Consider the following 23,677-nt stretch of genomic DNA (forward strand, 5'->3'; position numbering starts at 1 on the left):
GTTTCTGATGTTGACCCATTTGACAGTTCCAAGGGCTTTTGTGACAAGAACTTTCTTTTCTAGTTCTTTAGTAGCTATGCTGCAGCACCTGTGGAAGCAGTTTCCAGGCTGTACCTGTGTAGGGTTTGCTTCCCACTATGATGGCTAAGAGTACAGGGCTGAAACCATTGCTATTCCTAAGGGTCTTGGGCTCAGGGTCCTAGGCTCTCTCCATCAAGATCTGAAGGGAGATGATGGTGAAGAAAGTGGTGATGTTTTTGACTTGTCTGGTTCATTGTGCCTCTGTCTTTCAGGATACCTTGCTGCTTTGGCCAAGCTGGTTTACCTGCTCTGTGGCTTGCAGTTGTTTGGCAGTCTGACAGGATCGCAGGCCTCTTCTCCACATGAGTTGCTTCCCCCATTTCTTCTAGTTCTGCCCTCCTGGGCTAAGCAATACAAGTTTAATCTCGTTTTCCACAGCCATTCAGATATTTGAAGGTAGTGGCTATTACCCCATACCTCTCTGACCCCCTGCACACAGTCACACATTTCTCTTCTTTAGGGTATAAAGCTACCTGCCAATATAAAGACAATCCTTTGTTAATATACTCATTTTGTCTTTAGTTGGTAAATGCTGCTTGTAGTATTCACTGTCACTGTAATAATGAGTTATTACATTTGCACTTTCTATCTATTCTCAGGACAATGGAAGTTACTCTGAACAAGTTCATTGGTTACTAAATGTTACAGATCACCTAGTATGTGCAAGGTCCCTGTATATTCCTATAGTGGCAAAACATTGATTTCAGAATTTTTAAAAATCTGGTTGCTATTCACTAGTTGTATAATCTTATAATCTTAAGAAGTTGTCCCTACATCCTCATTTCCTCACCTGTCATACAAGGGAGTTGGAATGTATGATCTCTAAGGTCCCTTTTAGCCCTATATATAACTCATTTTAGTAGAAAAAATAGATTCAAGATGAGGAAACCTAGGTTCAAATACTACCTCAAAACCCTACTTCCTGAGAAACCATGAGGAATTCACTTTCTTTATCAGTCTTACTTTCTCAGCTGTAAAATGTGGATAGAATCCACTACCTACCACAGAATTATTATAAGGAGAGGGTTATTAAAGTGTGAACCATTATCAGCTTCTCTCTTCCCTAGCAAGTACAACTAGCCAACAGGTCTTCCAGGGAGAATAGAGGGCAGTGCCTTACACATTGTTGTGCTTCTTATAGGACACAGCACAGGACACTGATAAATGTTCATCTCTCCCCTTGCCAGTTTATCTTTCATATAAAATCATCTCCTGAACAAACCAAAAAAGTATGCAAACAAAAAGTATAATTATGATGACTAAGCTTGTCCTAGATTAAGAGGACAGGAAAATGCATTTTCCTTTCCTGCCTGCAGAGCTGAGGGGGACTATCTCAAACCTTGTCAGACTTGGGTGATTGATGGATAGTTTTATTGCCATGGTGGTTTTTTTTTTTTTGGCCCCTTTTAAAAACTTTTTGTTACAAAAAATGACTCACAGGGAAGGGGAGAGAGGGAAGGTATAGATTGGACATGAAAAGGGATGTTTAAAACAAAAATCCAAAACATTTAATGACATATAATGCATTCTCCTAGCCTTGTACATAAGAGCCTTCACAATCTGTCTCCACCTATAATTTTGGCCTATGTTTAAATTAATATCCTGTTTGCCCTCCAACCAAACTGACCAGTTTGATTGTTTCTCCAACGCAGGCATGCTATTCCATGTTTATGCCCATTCGCAAATGCTATCTTTTCAGTCCTGGAATATACTCTGTTCTTATCTTTCCCTTAAAGAATTTCTTTTCTCTTTCTTTGAGGCTCAGCTCAGATGCACCTCCTCCAAGAAGCCTCTAAACGATTCTCCCAAATAAAAGTATTCTCTCCTTCCTTAAATTCTTCTAGAGTGCTTGCTTTGGATCTCTCCTTTTTGTTCATCATACTCTATCTTTTATAGGTATATGCTGTCCTTCTCTCTCCCATCCCACCAAGTAGAACATAAACCCTTTGCATATAGGAACTTCCATTTTTTATCTTTGTATCTCAACTACCTAGCATGATTCCTTGTACTCAACAGAGTCATGCTCAGGAAGTATTTGTTGAATTGAATTAACTTGAATCATATCAACTAAGCTGGATAATTTTCCATGAACCATGCAGACCATGGTCTAAGAGAGCTGCTGTGTGCAGTGGGTGCCCTGTAAATGTGATATGTGAAGGAGGAAGTTCATGGCAGAATGAGGTATAAGTGAATATTTAATGCCAGGCAACACATAGGTCAGATTGAGGTGGGAAGCTCTCCCAAGTTTTGCCTTAATAGTCATTCTGGTGTCTTTGGACTTAAATAAGTTGTTCTTCCAAGGGTTAAAGGAAGTACTGGTGGCTGGACAGTAGTAAGCAGCTGTAGATAGCCCTCACTGCAAAGCTACAATGACAATGGGGGTATTAAATTGTAAATCTGCAGCATGAGGCAGCTGCTTCATCTCATAAAGCAATTTGTGTCTCATTCCACTAACTTCAGCCTTCACCAATAAAAAGAAAGGTAATTTTCTGCCTTGGGTTGTATTTATTGCTAAAGTTATCAGGCCTTGTAATCAGTATTAACATCACTGTGTAAAGTAATACAAAACTAATTACTAGCTAAACTGAATTAGATCCATGGCAAATGTAAGCTGCCTTGACAGTCAGAGAAGCCAATTTTTAGCCCTGAATGATGTTCACAACTTTGAAACCACTAACCATGAGGTCATAACAACTGGTGGATTTATTCCCCAACATGAGTGTGAGTTGGATTGTAGTACAGGGGATATGGGGACCTAGAAAGAGGGAAGAGAATATGAAAAATGAAAATGTTCCTTTTCCTATTTGTTATTTTGTCTTTGAGGAACACAGCATGTGCTTGAAATGCTGTGAAATGAGCAGAAGAGGTCAGAGACAGCAAAGAGGGAAGCAAACAGCTTTAGCACACTTAGAAACCTGCCAAAATGAAGCAGCTGATACACACTGAATAAATCTGACCTTTTTAGAAATACCTTTGAGGACTGGTTTCCCTGGGATATCTTGTGGAATATCCAAATCCTTTTCTTATGGTTGACCTTGAAACTTGGTAGAAAGAAAATTGAGATGGTTATCAGGGCACTTGGCTTTTTGCCTAACTCTACCACTTACTAATTGGGTGACTCTGAGACTTGGGTTTCCCAAATGGCAAAATGATGTCACTTCAGAACTAGAAGAGATTTTAAAGATGTAGTCCAACTCTTTGTCTCAACTCTAAAATTCCATGACCCTAAATCTCAAGTTTATATCTATCGACCTTTCACTGCATTGGCATCTTCTTAGGAGCCGAGGGTTTCAGATAAAGCACAGTTTCCCATGACCCCAGGGTAAGAAGCAATAATTTCTGCAATGAAATAGAGCTTTTGTCTCTGTGCCTGCAAACTTTCTGAAATACCCATAGTTCCAATTATCTCATTTACTGCACTTGGCATAACATTCAAAACATAACAGTGAAGATAATGAGTCCCCACTGTAAAAGAGAATTATTGGCAATGGAACTGTTCTAATTGCCGTCATAGTGCTTTGGTAGATGAAAGACATATTTATTTAGTCTTGAGGAGCCATTTGTCGTATCCAGAAAGAGAACTGACTAGGATTCAGGTGAATTGAGTTCTGTTCCCTCACAGTATATGTCTTGTGACTTAAGCGCAAGACACTTTTCTTCTCTGAGCCTTAACTGAACCTCTTCTGCAAAATAGACAACAATCCTTCCTTAGGTATGATTACAGGCTTGTTTTGAGGCTTTTGATGAAAATATGTAATATAAACATATAGCAACATTTTTAGATAAATAGATGTAAATAGATATACTGCACTGTGTACATAATAAAATACTATTCAAATGTAAGGAGTTGTCATCAGTTAGTCTAAGTGAGAATTTCTTCCAGAATCATTGTTTGCTTGTTCTGTGGTCACATGGAAATGTCATGATGCAAAAACTTGTGATGTATACTTCTAAATGACAGTGAGATCCTATTTTATCAATAGTGTTTCAGAGATAGGAATCTGCCAATATGCTTATGCAACAGAAAAATACACTTGTAACATTGAAGTGGGAATACGAGCTGTATATTCTTGGTGACCTTTTTGATTTTTGTACAAAACTAGCAAGCAGGCTAAGAGATTAGAGAGAACTAAGGAGAGATGAGGGAGAATAGAAGATTCCTTATTTTTTCCAAACTAAATGGACTCTCTGGTTAAAAAAGTTCTGGGAAAAAACTTTACCTTAGAGAACATTCTTCAGGTACCTCTCCTGATATAACTGATTCTAAAAGCATGGTGACAGTGAAAGGGATTAGGTTCATAGTCCTTTTGCATTCATTAAAGAATAATAATAGAAGATTCATGTGGAAGAGACCTTGGACTAAGAAATAGATTTTCAGACGTAGAAGGACCTTTGGAACATAGAATATTAGAGCTAGAAAAAACTGTTAGAACAAAGAATGTCAGAGCCAAAAGGGATCTTTAAAAAGACTGTCAGAGTTGGAACATGGGATGTCAGATATGGAAGGGACTTTAGAGCATGGGATGTCAGACATGGAAGGGCCCTTGCAGATCATCTAGTCCAACTCCTTCATTTTACAGATGGGGAAATGATGGCATGAGTGGGTTGTAGAGAATCAGAAAAAAGAAATAGGACACCTAGAAATCTCTTTTGGAAGCAAGGCTAGTGCTTGTGTGATGTTCCAGCATGTTTCGCGATCCTAGGATGACTCAGAAAACTCTCCTGGGCAAATGGTTTAGGTTAAATGATTTTGTTTCCAGGAATTTAGTATTCCTGAAACTGGCCTCTGAGTGCTTGACTACACCTGCTCCTGGAAAACATAGGATTTGGATTTTTACTATCTGAAAGCTGTGGTGAAGTATTTGGGTAAAGGAAATGATTAAGTTATATCCTGATGAAGCAATCAATCAATAAATAAGGAAATATTGATTAAGTGACTATTAAAGTATCCCCATTATTATAGCTGCTGGAGAGATCTGAAGTTAAATAGGACTCAATACCCTCCCCCACTAGAGTTAGTCTCATAAGAAATGAAACACCAAACACATAATTAGAACACAAAAAATAATTAGTGGTAACTGCATGGGGAAAATGTAAATTATTCTCGTCCAACTTTTAGAATCTTTAGGTGATTTAAGGAGCCTTTCCTGCCCCCAACCCTATTGTTAGCTTCTCTCTCCCTCCTGAAATCATCATACATTAACTTGTCTGTTTCCATTTTCTATCCTGCAGTAGAACTGAAGCTCATGAAAGGGAAGGGCTGCTTCTTTTTCTTTGTTATCTCCAGTGCCCTAGCATAATGCCTTGCCCATGGTAGATGTTTAAATAATGTTTGCCTGACTTGAGTCTCAACAGGGCAGATCACAGAAAGCTTCACAGAGCATGTGACATTTGAATTGGTCTCTCCAAACAGGGGTGTATTGAGGCCAATTCTAAACAGATTTTCAGAGGAGCAGATTGTTAAATTGTCAGTGTGCTTACACTCCAGAAATTGGCAATTGCTACAAATTAGGCCTCGACTCATTGTTTTGTTGATTTCTAAACTTAACAAAATGCTAATAATGCAGATCAACTTAAAGTGTATATGAATGCATTTTATAGGGAAGAGCCCAAGTATTAAACATTTGGCTGGCCACCCCCCTCCCTATATTGTTCTTGACGCTGAGCTCAACAGGAGTGCAGAAGGCTCCAGGAAAGAAATCTTCACCAGCTGGAGGCCTGGTGACTGCAGGCTAATAATAGCAATAATAACTGGCTTTTAAGTATCTTAAAGGTTTGCAAAGTGCTTTAAATCCCTTATCTCATTTGCACCTCAAACAGCAGGGCTTCTAAAATAGAGGTATCAAAACACATGGCCCTCAACTCTTTTGAGTGGTAACCTGAATCAAATTAAAATATAAGTGAGAACTATTAAACAAAGCAAATAAAAGTACAATAGAAACATAGGTAGTGTTAATAGGTCGCTTTTCTAAGGCAACTATACTGCCCACAGGGATCCTTTTGTACAGCTTGGTGACCACTACTTTTGAATTTGACACCCCCTGCTTTAAAGAATGGGTAGGACTTTAACAGATAAATAGGGAGGGTGGTGCTGGTGTTTCTGACCTAGGGAGTTATGTGAGTCCAGGCAGGAAGGCAGGATTATTGCAGTTCTTCCTAAGGCAGCAGAGTACCTGCTGAAGGAAGGCTGCTGTGGAAGCTTGTTTTTAAAGACAGAATCTACCAGAAGCTTAGAGTCACAAAGTCCTTTCAAATTATTTTTTTAAAAAAATGCATGTACTGCTCTCTTTGTCCCTCACTCAGGAATCCTCAAAGATCAGGGACCACTTGTGTATTTTTGCATTACTGCATGTTTATAATACTGTACAGTTTGTACTTTAGTTCTGGTATGAATTCATCAATTATTTAATTAAACACACTGCCTCCTTAGCATTGATTTAGATGTGCTCCTTTCCCTTAATTCTAGTGTATTTCCACACCCCTGTTGCTCTTCTTTCATTAGGAAATGACAAAGGGTGGTCTGGGTAGAGCCCCACTAAAAATCAGCATGATCTAATTCTTAAAAAAGAAAAGGAAACTTATCCTATTAATGCAACGGACAATAAACATTAGTGTCCAGATGAAGTCCAGCGTGGTTTCCCCTGGGTTCTGTGTTGTTCAGACCCCTGTCTGGAGTATTATGTCCTCTCATTACAGGTGTCACATTTTAGGAAGAGCATTGACAAACTGGCACCTGTCCAGAGAGTGAAGACCCAGGATAAAGACTAGGACTCAAAACCAGGCCATAGAAGGATGAATTGAAGGTACTTAGGGTGTTTAGCCTAGAAACTAAACCCTAAGCAGAGATGTGACATGATTGCTCTATCAAATATCTGAAGGATCGTCATGGGGATGAGGAAGGATATTTAGTCCATGTGATTCCAGAGAAAAGTGACAAAAGGTTTCAGGTTAATGTAAGGAAGATCTTTTAATAATACAAAGTGTCTTAAAAAGGAAATGCTTTAGGGCAGCTAGGTGGCACAAGTGGATAGAACACTGGCCCTGGAGTCAGGAGCACCTGAGTTCAAATCCGGTCTCACACACTTGACACTTACTAAGCTGTGTGACCCTGGGCAAATCACTTAACCCCAATTGCCTCACAAAAAAAAGGAATGTTTTATATGGTCCCAGGAGTTAGAAAGCCTGGCATTGCCAGTCTTGTTTCGGTAACTTGTCATATAACCCTTTACTTTAAGAACATATAAATTAATAATCACTTCCTGAATGTTTTCACTTTAGGGGCCCAAAATAAAAACTATGTGAAGAAGGCAATGTGGCAAAGAGGAAAGAGCCCATCAGACCAATGGTTCCTCTATAGGATTCAGTCTCTTCATCAGCAAAATCAGGGGAACCCTGACCTATTCCTTCAAGGAGTTGTTGTGAAGATTAATTTAATGTGTAAAAGCTTGTTGAAAACTGTAAATTTCAATAAAATGTGATATGCCACCATTTTTATTACTATTGACACTGGTAACTCTTTAGTGTCAATGTAGGGAGAAGAATTTAGAAAATGGGTCTTTAGATTGAAAGGAGGTCAGAGAGACTTGATCTTTCTTGTATAGGATTTCCTGTGTATTCTGTACCATTAGGTGAACAGCAGTTTTGTTTTTATTATGTCCAGATGTTTAATTTTCATATTTCTGCCCATGCCTATCTGCAAATGGTCCAATAACTTAGCTTTGAGATTTGTCTAAGTCACCAAGAAGCTAAGTGACTTGCCCAAGATATTACATGGTGAGAATGTGTCAGAAACCCCAAGTCTTCTGACTCTGAAGCTGGCTCTTTATTACGCCATGATCTTTTCCACCTGACCCCCCTTTAGGGAGTTGGGTTCAGGAATGCCAACAGTTTGGTTTCTTTCCTCTTGGTAGACAGTAGAGTAAGAATATTTCATGTCAAATTGAAAGGTCTCAGTCTCTCATTTGTGTTAATGCTATGTTTTCCAACTTTATTGTCATAGTATGTTTATTTTAAAGAACTATTGAGCCTCAGAGAATGAAAAGGTTTGTAATGACTTGTAAAAATATGTCACAAAATGTTCTTAAAGCCGGAAAAGGATTGCTCCCTTTGCAGATAAGATTACTAAACGCCTAGAAAGTAGAAGGAACTTGGGAAGAGGTCTGGTGTGTTCTTCCTTTTGCACTACTTCTTATAGCACACAAACTTAAATTCTGAGTTCCCAAAGCCAAAATATTGACAGAGCCCCCCCACCCCATTACTCCAGAGGAGAGAGGAGCTCTTAATATTCTTTGACTGTCCATGCACGCTGGAGCTACTCAGACAATATTTATAACTGTTAATAAATCAAAGGACTTTAGATTATGGTTCCTTGTTAGGCAAAGTAGGAAGGAAGTCAATCCATCCCCAAGAAAAGCCTTCTTCTTTTCCCTTCACCCCTGACCATCTCTCTTCTTCTGGCTCCCCAGACCCTGTTTCTTCACCCTACCTCCAAGGCTGTTCATTGTTGGCTTTTTGGTAATGATAGAGTTGGATTCAGACTTGGTTTTAGGCCTGTGGTGTTATTAGTGGGAATTAGGGTGTTTTAGAGCTGTAATGATAGGCAGATCTCATTGAGTTCAGGAAAACTTGAGGTTTCTATTTAAATTTCCTTTTAGGTGCTCTGAAGGTTGGCTGACACCACCGAACCCATAATTGCAGGTCCCTTCATTTGGCAAAGAGCCTTCATTTGCTTTTAAAGGTACTTTGTAGCCTTCCAAATCAGATTGAATTTGCTGCTGGCTTCTCTGCTGACACTTTTAATTGCATTAGAGGGCATTAGTCTGCCCTTTCCTTGAGGTGTTAGGAATGATTATCTATTTGATCTTTTTCCTTGTAATAATGAGACTATTAGCCTAGGCCTGGAGGTAATGACCCCTCTCTGTGCTGGCTTTCTTTTAAAAGCAAATGTCCCCAAGGCCCTTCTATAGTGCCCTTCGACACTATCTGTGATGGAAACTGAGTCACTGGTAGTCTCTTAGTCCAAATTTCATAGGTGTGTATATGTACATACATATGTTTGCATGTAAAGAGAGGACAAGAGGGAACAAGGAGAGAGACAGAGAGACACAGAGACACAGAGAAAGAGACAGAGACAGAGAGAGATTTTTTCAAGTCAAAACAGCAGCGTGAAAGAACTCAATGAGAAGCAAGGATAATGATGATCAGGAATATACCTTGATAAATCTTTGTCTCTGCTAAGAAAAGAACAGTTAGCTTAGCAATCGCCTAGCTAACTGTGGCTCTGTCCCATATAGAAGTCCTGTTTGAAGCATCTCTTTCTTGTCCGACATGGTTGAATGTTGTTTTGTTGAATGCTTCCCAACATGTATGTACTGCACTGAAAAGCATAGCTAAGTAAGTTGGCTCCTCTTGACCCAAGAGTAGCAATTGTAAATTCTTATGGGACATGACCTGTATGACAAAATAAAAAAATATTTCTACCAATCAACAATTTATTAAAGAGCCTAACTATATTGGCAGCTATGGTGGCGCAGTGATAGAGTACCGGTCCTGGATTCAGGAGTACCTGAGTTCAAATCTGCCTCAGACCACTTGACACTTACTAGCTGTGTGACCCTGGGCAAGTCACTTAACCACCAATTGCCTTACAAAATAAAAGAGCCTACTATATGCCAGGTGTAGTGCTGGGGCACTGTGATTACAAAGTCAAAAGTGATGTAGCCCCAGTCATCAAGAAGCTTATACTTCTAAGTCAGGAGGTTTATGGAGTTTTTTTTTTTCTAAAAAGGAAAGAAAAAAGCTCTATGATTATCTGGGAGTCAAATTTCAAAGGATCTCAGTTCTGGAAGCATGAGGAGTTACTTTTTTTCTATTCAATAACTCATTCTGGATATTTTGTAAATGTTATTCCCTACCCCCACCCCCCACCAAGGGAAAGCAATTTGGGAACAATGAATAGCTTTGGACTAGTAAGGAGTGCTTAAAAGTAGTCTTTTTCTACCTTCCCTCAACTTTCCTCCCACTTTGACTTCTCAATATATTCCATAGCTTAGTATAGGAACTGGTTCATAATTCATGAAATATCTGTGATTCTGTCAGTCCTGGAAACTCCTCCTATTACAATAATACAGGCACTAACTCCTCTGACTTAATCAGCAAGTTTTATAGTGTTACCAGAAGCGTAACAACGTTAAGTGAATTATTCTGGGTCACACAGCCTTATAAGTGTCAGAGGTGGCACTTGAACCCACACCTTCATGAGTAAACCCACCACCACCTGTGTGACTTTGGACAAATGATTTAACTTCGGCTGTATTCAGTTCCTTGATCTATAAAATGAAAGGCTTACACTACATGATTTTTGATGTCTCTTCCAGCTTTAAACCTATTATGTGTTGATAAATTCTATGATCTAATTAGAACAAATTGTTTCTATGTCTACTCACATAGACATACCTCAGGTATATGGGTGAAAAGTAACCGCTCAAATGATGTTTGTTTTGCTTTATTGAACTGATGCCAGTTTGGGAAATGCTCAAATTGATCCATAAGAATTAGGGTGTTATTGTTCTGTATCAAGAGAGTGTACTGTTGCCCTATTTCTGCAGGGGAAATTTGAAAATGATCAGTGGTGATTGTCACAGGTCTTTGAAGCTAGAGGTTGAGTTATTATCCAGACTTAGATTTCTTTTTTTAAGTATTTCTTTAAATGAAAGAAGATGAGGAAGTATGTCTGAGATTCAGTTGATCTACTGGCCTTTAAAATCCCATAATTATTTCTTTAGCTGATGAAGGGTCTGTTTAGTAACAATAGAAGACTGTAATTCCCAATCTATACTGGAAGATGGCACCATTCCCTAACAAGTGGAATTCTGCTACCAAGCCTGAACATACTGTGCTTGCCAGGTTCACATTTATAATTAAACAAGAAATTGCTTAGTTTTGTTTATCTGAGTGGATAGTCTCAAGCCCCCTACCCGCATGCACATGCAGAGAATTGTGCCAATGTAATTTTAAAAATTTCATTAAAATCTCATTTGTGTCAGAGTTCTGTCATCCAATTATACTTGGCTTATTTGGCCATACCTTTGGAAAGGGTAATAGAGAAACCAAGGAGGATTATTCCTTTGCCTTGAATTCTTAAGAGCAGATGGAGTAACATGTTCCTAAGGGTCCATTGATTTCTCCAGAGCTAGACCATGGAATTTCTATATGTAGAGAGCATTAGCTACATTCAGCCACAGAATTAATCTTTAATCTCCCTTTCAGGCTTGGAGTATTTTAACGGTAACCTGAGTATAAAAGAAAGAGTAAACCAGGAAGGGTTATAAGGGTGTCTTTACTACCAACAATGATTAGAAAACCTTGATCTATGGACTTAGGGAGAATCAGTTTTCAGCTCAGATTAGAGGTCATTTGCAAATTTTAAAATGTTATTAAATATGGGGATTCTGAAGTTGTCAGTGCAGTTGGTTTCTGATGAATCAGTGGCAAATGCCTGGCCCATAGTAAGCTCAAGACACTACAGATTGCCAGAGAAGAGGAAAGGAATAACATGCAGACACACATCTATCTATCCATCCATCCATCATCTATCTAGCTATCTACCTATCTAATCTTTCATCTATCTCAGAAATCAGGAACAGGAAAGAGCTGTTTTTTGCAGCTCTGGTGGCCCCTCAGACCTTTGAAATACACTTTACAAGGTGACTCCATTCACCAAGGAAGCATAGTCAGACAGGATCAGGTTTTGTTGAGATGCTTGGAACCCTTTGGACCCCCAAGTTTCTTTCCCTTTTAGAGTCATACATTCCTTTGCTCACCTGGAGTTTTCCAACAATTCAAATGACCATACTATAGGGAGTAGTGAACTGAAAGGGCTGAATCCCACTGAATCCCAGAATGTTACAGCTGAAAGGGATCTTAGAGACCATACATTTCAACGCCCTCATTTTACAGATGTGGAAACTGAGGCCCAGAAAGCAGAAGTGACTTGCTTGAGGTCAAATGACAAATTGGTAGCAGAGCCAGGGCTGAAATCCAGATCTTGTAGTTCAACCCATTACAAACGATCTTTAAAAAAAAAAAAATTCAGCTGGACTCAATTTGAGTGTGTGGTGGCCTTAGTGAGCTGGGATCCGTAGGAGGGAGGTGTAAAACCAAATCAAACTCTTGGATTTGGTTTGCAGGATTGATGGCAGGGTGTGACGCTAGGGCACAGATTTTAAAACAGTGTTCTTGGCATTGGCTGACAAAGAACTTCTGTGGCGAAAGATGCGGCAACCTTCTCCCCTACCCAGTCCGATGTAGGACTTGCGGTAACTGGGGGGGGGGGGGGCAGGAGGATAAACCTAGCCAAGGCATCTGGAAAGATCCAGTAGCATCCCCTGTCCTCGATACATCTAACTACCCCCTTTCCAACAGCCAGAAATGGAACTGGCCCTGTCCTGAGCTCCTTCCGCCCTTGAAAGAAAACAACAACAAACAATCAACAAAAATCCTAAAGCATCTAATGAAAAGAAGGGCTGGCTACTGGAGGGGAGGGGAGTCTCATATTTTAGGAGCAGCTGGTGATTGGGCGATGTCAGTTGGGGGTAACCGCAGCCTGCCGCCCACACTGAAAACAAGCGATGGGAAAGGGAGCCAAGAGAGATGCAGAAGAAGGGAAAGAAAATGGAAAGGGGGGGAAACAGAGGGGAAGGAGAGACAAGAGTCGGGGAAAAGAGGGAGGAGACGAGAGAAAGATTTTTGAACCAAGCCAGAGTAGTGACACTGGCCCAGATAAACCTAGGTTTTAATTCCAACCAGTTTAATGACAGAAGCATGTAGGTTTCTGTTTCAACCACCAGAGGGAAGCAGGGAGCAAGAACGAAAGGGAGAAAGGAGAGGAAAAATCCACCCATTTTGACATCAGATTGCGTTTTTCTACACCAATCCCCAGGTCTCCGCCTCTCTTTCCCTTCCATCCTCCCTCCACCCCTTCTCCTCCCCATTCAGCCCGCCCCTTAGTCAGTTTCAGGCATGCCAATTCCCAGCACCTGGGAGACGTCTGGGTGGTTGAGAGCGGGATCTTGAAAAAAGGAGGGGGGGAAGAAATATCTCCTAGCCCCCTCCCCTCTCTGAATCCCTCCAACCCTAGTCCTTTCCCCTGTCCTCACTCCAGGATAGGGCTCCAGTGGCCGGCTCTGTAGCCGCACCCCGCCTTCCCTTGTCTTCCTCTCTCCCTCCCTCCCTCCCTCCCTCCCTCCCTCCTCACGGCCCTAGTCCGTCCCTGCCTTTTCCCGGTCGGTCTCCGCAGCCTGAGCGCCTCTCCCACTCCCCCCGACACCCCCCTCACCCCCCCGCGCTGGCCAAAACGAGGAGACCTCGCTCCACTTCTCTCCTTCCCGCGGTGCGGTGTCCGACTGGAGAACCTCTTAGCTAAAGGGGTGGGCAAAAGAGGGAGGGAAAGTGGGAGAGTGAGCCCAAGGGGCAGGAGCGAAGAGCAAAGGCAGCGCATCCTCTGAGCTGGGCACGATGTTCAAGGGACGAGTGGCGTCGCTGGAGAAGGGGCAGGTAGAGGAGGCGCCGGAGCGCAGCGCGCTGCTCCAAGCCACTTCTTCAGAATGAAGGCTGGTTGGAGGAGGCGACTCGAGCCGCGATGTCGGTACCGCTGCTCAAGATTGGGGTTGTGCTGAGCACCATGGCCATGATCACCAACTGGATGTCTCAGACATTGCCTTCGCTGGTGGGGCTCAACACCACCAAGTTGACCGCGGCCAGTGGGGGGACGCTGGATAGGAGCACTGGTGTAAGTGCCCCCCTCATCCCGACCCCCGGGGCCCCCCTTCTGGCTAAAGGAGCAAGGGGGCACGTTGCCTGAGTTCCCCCTTCCCTCAGACTGGATGCCCAGCAAGTGGGATGGCTGTGAAATGACAGAGAACTGGGGGCAGGGGGAAAAGCGGAGCAATGGGGAGGCCAGGGCTTTGGGGAGACCGAGCACTTTGGGGGTGTGGTGACATGCCGAGGGGCGCTCCTCCTTCACTTTCCGAGGGACTCTGTTATAATTTCTCTTTGCCTCCCGTTCATCAGATGCTTCCAAAGGGTTGGCGCCTTTTTCGTTCCGCAGAGCCTTAGCCTAGGGTCCTCAGTTGGGTTTGTGGGGTGCAGGATGAAATCCCATGGACTTTGAGTTCTCATTAAAATAGATTTTTGGGTGTGTGCGTCGAGCTGCAGCCTTGCCTTGCATAGAGGTCGGGGCCTGGGCGGCCCAAACTGGAAGGGCAAGATAAGGGCAGGGGCTAGGGAGGGAATGGGGTTCGGGGGAGCTTGGGGGGGGAGGGGATAGTAGGGGCCAGGGGATTGACACCGGTGGTCTGACTGCTCTTTGCCCCAGGTCTTCATTCGAATCTAAACGATGCTTTCCTTCTCATCGCCTGCTTGGGGGGGGGGTCTTTTTTTCTTGTTGCATAACAACACGTTCTACACAAGTTGCAAAGGGGATGTGCAGGGGTCTTTCTAGGGGGCGGAGTGGAGCAGAAGGGCTGGGGGAAGAGACGGGAGGACTCCTTAGAGCTGGAGTGGGGGGAGGAGAAGAAAAGCAAACATCTCCCCCACATACACACACCCCTACGGCCCACCCCTGCTCCTGAGAGCAGATGGCAACGATGGAAATCCTTGGTTCCTTAATTAAAAGCAGGGTGCAGCTGTCCCTCTCCGGGGGGCAGTCCCATACATTCCCAGGAATCGTGGCCGGAGTGAAAGACCCAGTTCCTGTCTTTTGACAATCTAAGATCTTATGAATATTAAATCATAACATGAAGGCTTATTTTCCAGAGCTGAAAAGAGTATTTGCACGTACAAAATGTCAGATGTGGAAGGGACCTTTAGAGGTCTTTTAGGGCAATTGTGGGGAGGAATAAAAAGGATAATGGTGAAGTGAAACTGGAGGCAGATTTTTCTATCACATATTGAACTGCTGGAAAATGGGTCTACCTGAGATAGTCTCTCTTCACTTGCTATTTATAAGGAAACGACCCCCATTTATTTGAAAGGAGAAGCTGAAGGGCACCCTTCTCCATTGCTTAGTGTTTCTGTGTTGAAGAGTTAATAGTCTTGGCTTAGAGCTTAGTGCTTTTCCTCCTCTAAGATGCTACATTTAAGTATCTTATTGCTTTGAGAAGAATCTCATTGTTTCCTTTAACGACTGCCTTATCACCTTAGTTTTTATAGCTGCTTGAGTTAAGTATGACTTAAAACTACATACATTGGTGGTGCAGATTTCAGGGAGGAAAACTACAAATTAATCCCCAGATGACCTGAGACTAGTGGAGATCCATCCATATGCATGTCCCCATAACAGTAGAGTTAAATTCTGGGCAAGCTGTAATCACTTGGGCCTGAGAGCTACAAGGTGTGATCTGAGAATTGTTTGGGGTTCTAACTTAAACAGCCTATCTTCCCTCCCTCACAGGAAAAACTGACAACTGAAACGTTGTCTCTGTCATTAGTTCCTGTGGGCTTCCAGGTTGCTAGCTGGCAGTGACTATAGCATGGTTTGGGATAGCACTGTGAAAAATTCTGTCCAACTTGTTAAAAACCCACAAAACAATTTGCAGGTTAGGGGGGAGGAAAAGAAAGAGAGAAAGGAAGGGGTGGGGGGAGTCAAATGCTAAGTGTTTTCTCCAAAGCAGTAATTACCTTGCTTCAGGACCTTGGAAGAGCACTAAGGCTCTCATTGATTACAGCTCAACTAATGGGATGCTGGGTACTCTGCTATTACTGCAATTGCACTCCATCCATTTACGTGTCAAGGAGAAATGGAGCCAGTGTCCCTAATAGCCAGGTATCCCCTGCTAGCCTTTGCAAGGGGAAGGAACATAAGTTCTGATTTCTGAATGCAGTACCTACAGAATGGCAACCACATATTACATTTTCTTTGCTCTCCATCTCTGTGCTGTGATTCTCTCTCTCCCTCCATACAAATCTCTCTCTCTCTCTCTCTCTCTCTCTCTCTCTCTCTCTCTCTCTCTCTCTCTCTCTCTCTCTCTCTCTCTCTCACACACACACACACACACACACACACACACCACTCCTACCCTCTTGCCATAACAGATCTGATAGAAAATACTACATTTTCTAAAAACGTCTACGTTAAACTTGTTTCAAAAAAAAATTGAGATTTTTCTTTTTATGTTTTCTGGGATGCATAATAGGTTTTAGAATTTGTTTTCTTACCTCTGTGTTTCCATTTTGTTTGAACAGAGTCTGGGGTAATAGTAGGTAAAGGGGAAAGGGGGCGATTCTTTTTATTTTCATTTAGGTTGAATGGATACATTCCCATTGTAGTTCACTACTCATTGGTTGGCTGCCTTAGATTTTTTTTCTTCTTTTTTCTTCCTCTCTACTCCATGTCCTGACCTGCTGGTGCCCAGGTGTTGCCTACCAACCCGGAGGAAAGCTGGCAAGTGTACAGCTCGGCCCAGGACAGTGAGGGTCGGTGTATATGTACAGTGGTGGCCCCCCAGCAGACTATGTGCTCCCGTGATGCCAGGACAAAACAGCTGAGGCAGCTATTAGAAAAGGTAAGCTGAGGGTGTGGGGGTGGGGAATGCATGGCAGTGTTCATCTATGTTGGAGTGCAGGAATCAGTGAGGGATTAGTTCTGGATCCAAAGCCCCTGTGGCATTCTCATTCTCATAGCTATCTGTGGATTGATTGATTGAATGAATGAATGAACAGATGACATGATGTGATGTGATGAGTTTTCATTAGACTTGTGTTTGTCAATTTCAAGTGGGTAACCTTGAGATGGACAGATAGGCAGTTTCATCAATCCCAGTCCCCTGGTTTTCTTCAATCTTGGTCACTATTGGTATGACTGAGTAAAATATCCCAGCCCAGCAGGGTGGGGAAGCAGGAATTTGTGGGTTTTCTCTTTCACATGACATCAATTTGATTAGTTTTTCATAATCTACACTCTAAGGAGATCAAAAGATTCTCATTAAAATACATAACTGTGAGATCAAGTGGAAGCACAGGAAAACTATTTCATTGAAGAAATCCTGTTTTCTCTGAATGTGCTGACATTCTGATTTAACCTAATTGGGATCTTTAGGGTATGTAATTTCCCTTGCTGTTGAAAGGCTGGGCCTGGGTGATAGACTGGGCTGGATGTTTGCCACTGATTATGTCTTCTTGGTAAAGTAATGTATTAAGGCTTCCTAGTAAAACTTCTGCGGCTTAGGAATCACTTAATCTGTGGTTATTAATATATCACTCTGAAGAACTGAAATTGGACTCTTATCACCAGTAGCCTAAGGAACAGCAGCATGACCTTTTTTAGTGATCCTGAAATGAACATTCAAAGACCTTCAATCTTTTGACCTGTGGGATGATTTGGTCTCACCACTCCATTGCCCCAAGAAAAGTAGGATATTTGGGATATTTGATATAACACCTGCCAGGATGATACTTAATTATACTTCCTGCTTGAACTGTGTTTTTCTTCATCCTTTCAATGGGATTTCAAGACACAAGTGAATCATTCAACCTGTATAAGGCAATACATTTGAAGGATGGTCCAGGCCCTTTACTTGGAGATTAGATTCACATTTTCCAAAGTGAGCCTGTTCCTTCATATATGACACATCCAAAATGGGTTAGAGATTTTTTCCTAAGTATGGAGGTTCCAGCCAGTAGGATAAAGAAGGGAGTTTCCTCTGTGATTTAAGAGGTATCGGAAAGTTCCCTTTCTTGCCCCCCAATACACTATTCTACATTGTCAAAGATGGTATGCAATAGCAATGCTTTGACATTAATGACCATCGCTTTGAAAAGGGCAAATACACTGGGCAGGATTAGGGGATAACCGTTCTTTATACCTAAATGTTGATCTTTTTTAATACAGCTGAGATCTGCCAGGAAAGAATAGAAATTTTGAGAAAGAAATATGGTGGCATGGGAGGGGTAACTAGGAGATGAGTAAAGAAAAGGAGTTGGGAAATTCTGTAAGGCAAATTTTCATCTGTAATTCCTGAGGAACATATGCATAGGATCATAGAATTTACAGTTGGGAGGAACCTCAACGATCACTTGTTTCAACCTTCTCAATTTTCAATTTACAGATAAGTGAACTAAGGCCCAAAGTGGTTAACAGACTTGCCCATGGTAACAAAAGCTCAGAGGGAATTTTTACAACTAGGTTTTCTGACTCCAAATCCAGTGCCCTTCTCACTGTAACACAGATGTTCATTTAATTTTGATAGACTCACATAATTTTTAGAACTGGAGAAATCTCAGAGATCATCTAGTCTAACTTATTCATTTTAAGCAAATCCTCCCAGTGGGTGAATAATGATGTTAGATAAATAAGAATCAGTAGGACCGAAGTGTGAATTTAATTTCATTCTATTCCATTCAGTTAAATTCAATGAGCATTTATTATATGCAAGACACTATGCTAGTTGAGATACAAAAATTAAAATAAAAAAGACCCATCTTCCTTCAAGGAACTGGAAGTTCTGGGTTAGCATTACTTGATGAATGTGAATGTGAATGACATTGGGAAAGTCTCAGCTAATGACTCTCTCATGATCTTTCTGGACTTTAGTTTCTTTACCTGTAAGATGGGGGGAAGTTGGACTAGATGGTCTCTGAAATCCCTTCTAGCTTTAATAGACGGTGATTCTATTAACTACTGTAGCCTCTTGCTTCTCAAATGGGCAAAGTAAACTTCTTTCCCCTAATGATCACAAAGTAACCTGTTTGGGTTAATAGATGTTATACTTGCTGGCACAGTGGACAGACAAAGTTCTGAGCCTGGAGTCAGGAAGACTGGAATTCAAATCTAGCTTCAGATACTTATTAGCTGTACCACCTTGGACAAGTCACTTAATCTCTATTTGCCTCAATTTCCTTATCTGTAAAATAGGTATAATTATAGTACCAACCGCCCCAGGTAATTGTGAGCATAAAATAGAATAAGAATTGTCAAGTGCTTAGCACAGTTCCTGGCCCATAGTTAGCACTATATAAATGTCAGGTATTTTCCTTATTATTATTATTTATTATACTTAATAAAACAAATTCTGTTTGAAAATTTAGTATAAAGTAAAATGTACTTTTCACTAAAATGGGACTGATTATCAGTGAAGTTTTCTTCGGTTATTTATTCGGAGAGGATGCTTGGACATTGGGTAATCATTTTGAACATGACAACACTGTACTACATGTACAATTGCCAGTTGATAGACTTTTGGATCAGAGAGTGTACAATATGAAATAATTCAAACACTTTACACCAGCCAACTTTTAAATGAAGGAGAGAGTCAGAATCTGACTGTTTTTCTCATTGGGAAAAACATGCCATTAAGGAGACTAAGGTCATGGCTTGATCCCTAGTTAGCTTTGACTGTTACAAAGTCAAATTCTGCGTGCTAAGCATCAGCCATCTTATAGCTATCTCTTTCATCACAAGAGATGAGAGGAGAGGAGAGAGAGTGTGGATGACAATGCAATGTATTCATCTTGTTCCATTGGAAACAACTCCAATTCAGTTCAACCTAACACACCTTTATTAAATGCCTCCTGTGTGTAAGATATTGTGCTAGGTGCTGTAAAGACTACAATGACATGGTTTCTGGGCTCAAGAGGCTTAAATTGTCTGGGCAGCAGCAGGGAATCAGAATGTATATACACAAGTATGTTTACCTAGCATAGACTTTACTGATCAATGTCTGTAGCAATAGCTTGGAATTAAGAGACTACCATGGTCCATTATGAAGACCTGGTGAAAACATTAGCTATAGTTGTAGAATGGAATGAGGAAGAATTTTATAGGCAAAAAGAGACTCCTTTACTGTGGTGTTTGAGGGAGTAGACAGAAGAAATTGGGTCACCAAAGGTGACATGATTTTTATTTGCAGAAGACATTGAACCTTTCCAAAACCTTTTTTTTTCTGTTTATGCAAATCTATTCAATGAGGCAGCATCTTAGCCAGTTCCATTGTATTTTCCTCAGATTTTAAGGTGCTTAAAAAGCATCTGGGCCTAGGTTACTGCCCATCATCCTTTAGTCTGGTGCCTTTAAAATAGTTTTTGTAAATTAACTGAGAGTTCAACCCATTCTTCCACTTCCTCCATTTTTATTCTGGAGAAATGACATTATCTTTGACTAAAATCATCAAACAATAAAAAATGGGCACATCTATTGTGTGCCTCCTAAGTATGAGGCATTTTAGTGAAGAGGAAGCATGCCAGGTCTGGAGTCTAACTCAGTCAACATGGAGTGAAACAAAAAGATATGTGGTTTGGGGGTTTTTTTTGTATGTTTTTTTAAATAACACCTATAATGTGCCAGGCCCTTTACTAGGTAGTTGGGAATAAGGACAAAAATAGAATAGTTCCTGCCCCCAAAGAGCTTAAATTGTATGCAGAGACAACAAAGATTCAGTATATATATCTACAAGTATATTTAGAATAAACACATTATGTTTACTATATTTAAAATATACTATGCTGTAAAATATTTCAAATGTACTATACTACAAAAAATAAATACAGAATAGTTTAGGGAGGGAGAGCACTATCAGCTTGGAAAATCATGAAAGATTTCATATAAAATATGGGGCTTGACATGAATCTTGAAGAAGGTAAGTGATGTTGCCAGCTCTTTCCAGGCAAAGAGGACAACCAGTGTAATGGCATAGAGGTGGGAGATAATGTATCCAGTGAGGAATGGGAACAAAGGTAGTTTGGATGGACTATAGAGTGAAAGAAGAAGATTCATGTATAATGAGGTTGGGGTCAGGTTGTGAAAGACTTTAAAAACCAAACAGAGAACTTCCTGTTTTCTTCAAGAGGCAATAGGAAATCACTGGAGTTTGAGTAGGGAGGCGGGGAGAGTAAGTAGTATGCTCCTATCTGCCTTAAAGAAAATCACTTTGAGAGCAGTGTGGAGGGTAGATTGGAGTCTGGAATAACCTGAAGCAGAGAGACCAATTAGGAAGCTATTGTAATAGTCCAGGAAAGATGTGATGAGTACCTAGATTAAGGTGGTGGCTGTGTCAGTAGAGAAAGGGGAATATATGTGAGAGAAGGATCCTATAGTTGAAGGCAAGTCTCTTTCCCCCCACTATCTCAAGGAGCTCATTTTCATTGTGTAAATGAATATTTGATGAGAGGATTCCATAGGGTTTTTGTGAGGGCAGATGGGATCTGTATGTCAATACTGTAGTAGCTGGTAATGGGACTAGTTAGTCCCAGGAGACTTTAACTCCAGAGAGAAATGGGTAATGAGGGAGAACTTTGCTTCCTCTTTCCATGGTTCTAGAGGAACAAGTTTTCATATGATTGAAAGCTGGAAGAACCCTAGAGATCATCTTGCCCAACCCCTCATTTTACAGTGGCGAACACAGCTGCCCATTCCTTCCTTCCCCAGCTGCTGGTGCCTTCCCTTTGAAAGTTACTTTAAGCTCTCCTGTCTCTGAATATACCTGGTTATATGTATTTAAGGTACACATGGTCTCTTTCTTTAGAATGTAAGCTCCTTGAGGCCAAGCAGTGTTTTCACTTTTTCTTTTTATCCCTAGTGCTTAGCACACAGAAAGAGCCTAATTAATACTTATGTTGACTGGTTGTCCAATGTCATTCAAATAGTAACTAGCAGAACTGGGACTTGAACTTAGGTCATCAGATTCCAAATTCAGTGTTCTTTTTTTTTCTGCAAGTCAGTTAGAAACATCTAAAGACTGTAAATTCCCAAGAGCTTGAGGCATGGGGATGAGCTTTGGATCTTGGCAAGATGTTGGAGGCTATGTTTTAATGAAGCTGATCAGAAGCCTGCAACTTGTAATACTCTTGCTTCCTGAGCCTCCCCAGATCATAGGAGCATAGATTTGGAGCTGGAAAACATGCTAGAGGCTATTTAGTTCAATCTTCTTATTTTATAAATGAGGAAATTGAGAGCTTGCTAAGGGTCACACAGCTAATAAATGTCTGAGGTGGGATTTGAACACAGGTCTTCCTGATGCCTAACTCAGCACTCTACCCAGTATTCTTATTTCCCTTTCTGGTTAAGCTTACATTGGGGTTATTTTGGAAAGGAAAATGAATCCTAATTTTTCTCCTGGAGTACTGTTTATTTTTAAGGGACATAACCTGTTTTTCTTGTTTTTTGTTCTCTGAGATTTTTGCTTTCTTGAAAGGCATATTTATTTTTTTTCTTGTGAATATTTGCAGCTAGCAGAAAGGAGGAAAGTGCTTTATTTGCCCCACCTCCCTCTTTCTAGCAGGCATTTTACTCCTCTCTGCATTTTCTTCTCTTTCTGTGGAGAAGGCTGCATATAGACAGAGAGAACAGGTGGATGCTTTCTCAACTGACCTTGTTGCACTGGGGGTGGGGGTGGGGGGTTGTTCCCCCTTTCTGTCCTTGGCCTCCCTATCTTTAATTGGCTTCTGGAAATATTAAAGGTGAGCCATCAGCTGTCCATTTCCTCAGTGCAGATTATCTGAGCACATGTTTAATATAAGACTCTGATAACCTTTGTGATTCAACTTCTTTCCCCTCCAACTAGTATGGAAGCTAAATTTGATAACACAAGGGTGGGAGAAAGGAAAGTCTCACTGCAAAAGCCTTACCTGGCCTCTGAATGAGGTGTGGTATGCTACCACTCCTTAAATTAACATATATTACCAAGATAGATAGAATAGTATAGTGGCAAATGTGCTGGACCAGAGTTAGCTTTTTTTTTTTTAGTTGGCTTCTCAGCCCACCAGTGCCATTACTCTCTGAGTGTCTGTTTTCCCAGCTGTAAAACACACAATGATGATTACCCTGCCCAGCTTTCTGGGTCATTGTGGGGTTCAGATGACACAATGAAGGATCAAAGTGCTTTGGAAATTTTAAAGCATTATATATAAACAGGAGGAATTGTTGTAAGCTTTTAGAAGGGTACAATAACCTTGTTGTTACACATTTGTGAGTCCTCTACTAAGCAATTGGCATGGTTGCTCAATGATGTGGGAGATACCAACATAAAGCACTGTTCCTATGTTGCCACCTTCATGGAGTCTAGTTGGGTTTGATAATGAAAACAATAACTGGCATTTGCATAGGGCTTAAAGGATGCTTTATACATATGATCTCATTTGCTCTTCTCCACACCCTCTAAGGTAGGTACTCTGGTCTGCCCTGTTTTACAGAGGAGAAAACTTAGGCTGAGTAATATTAATTGGCTTGCTCAGGGCCAAAACTGGTCAATGTCCAAGGCAAGATTTGAACTCAGATATTCCTGACTGCCAAGTCTAGCACTCTACCCACTATGTTGCCAGTCAGTTTAGCTAATCAGTGTAGTAGGAATTCCAAAGAGGCAGAAAGATTCCAAGGTATAATAATGTGCCATTATAATTCAAGTCAGTGTGGTACAATGGATAGAGTGATAGGATCAAATCCCACCTGGTACTACACGTGTAACCACTGGGCAAGTCATTTAATCCGTAGGTGCCTTAGACAACTCCTTGGGATTAATTCCCTAAATTTTTTTATATGTGGAGAGAGCTGCCACACTAGGAATTTCTCAAGCTGATGAGACATAGATCCTTCATATATATGCTTAGG

The 23,677-nt window shown here is 41.1% G+C and overlaps 1 protein-coding gene across 3 annotated transcripts in view; it reads left to right on the top strand.

Annotated features, from left to right (window-relative positions):
• OLFM1 (olfactomedin 1) overlaps positions 1 to 23,677 on the top strand; it is a 60,097-nt gene that overhangs the window by 4,149 nt on the left and 32,271 nt on the right. The window contains exons 1-3 of one of the 3 annotated variants that reach the window (XM_043982048.1): positions 14,065 to 14,164; positions 15,807 to 15,904; positions 16,494 to 16,643. In XM_043982048.1, coding sequence (XP_043837983.1) covers positions 14,080 to 14,164; positions 15,807 to 15,904; positions 16,494 to 16,643 — 333 coding nt within the window. In that variant the 5' untranslated portion in view covers positions 14,065 to 14,079. Of the gene's footprint in view, positions 1 to 13,388; positions 13,871 to 14,064; positions 14,165 to 15,806; positions 15,905 to 16,493; positions 16,644 to 23,677 lie in introns of those variants that run through there. The other 2 variants (XM_043982049.1, XM_043982050.1) reach the window with 2 other exon arrangements.

Source organism: Dromiciops gliroides, chromosome 2 (genome assembly GCF_019393635.1).
Source record: "Dromiciops gliroides isolate mDroGli1 chromosome 2, mDroGli1.pri, whole genome shotgun sequence".
Lineage (NCBI taxonomy): Eukaryota > Metazoa > Chordata > Mammalia > Microbiotheria > Microbiotheriidae > Dromiciops > Dromiciops gliroides.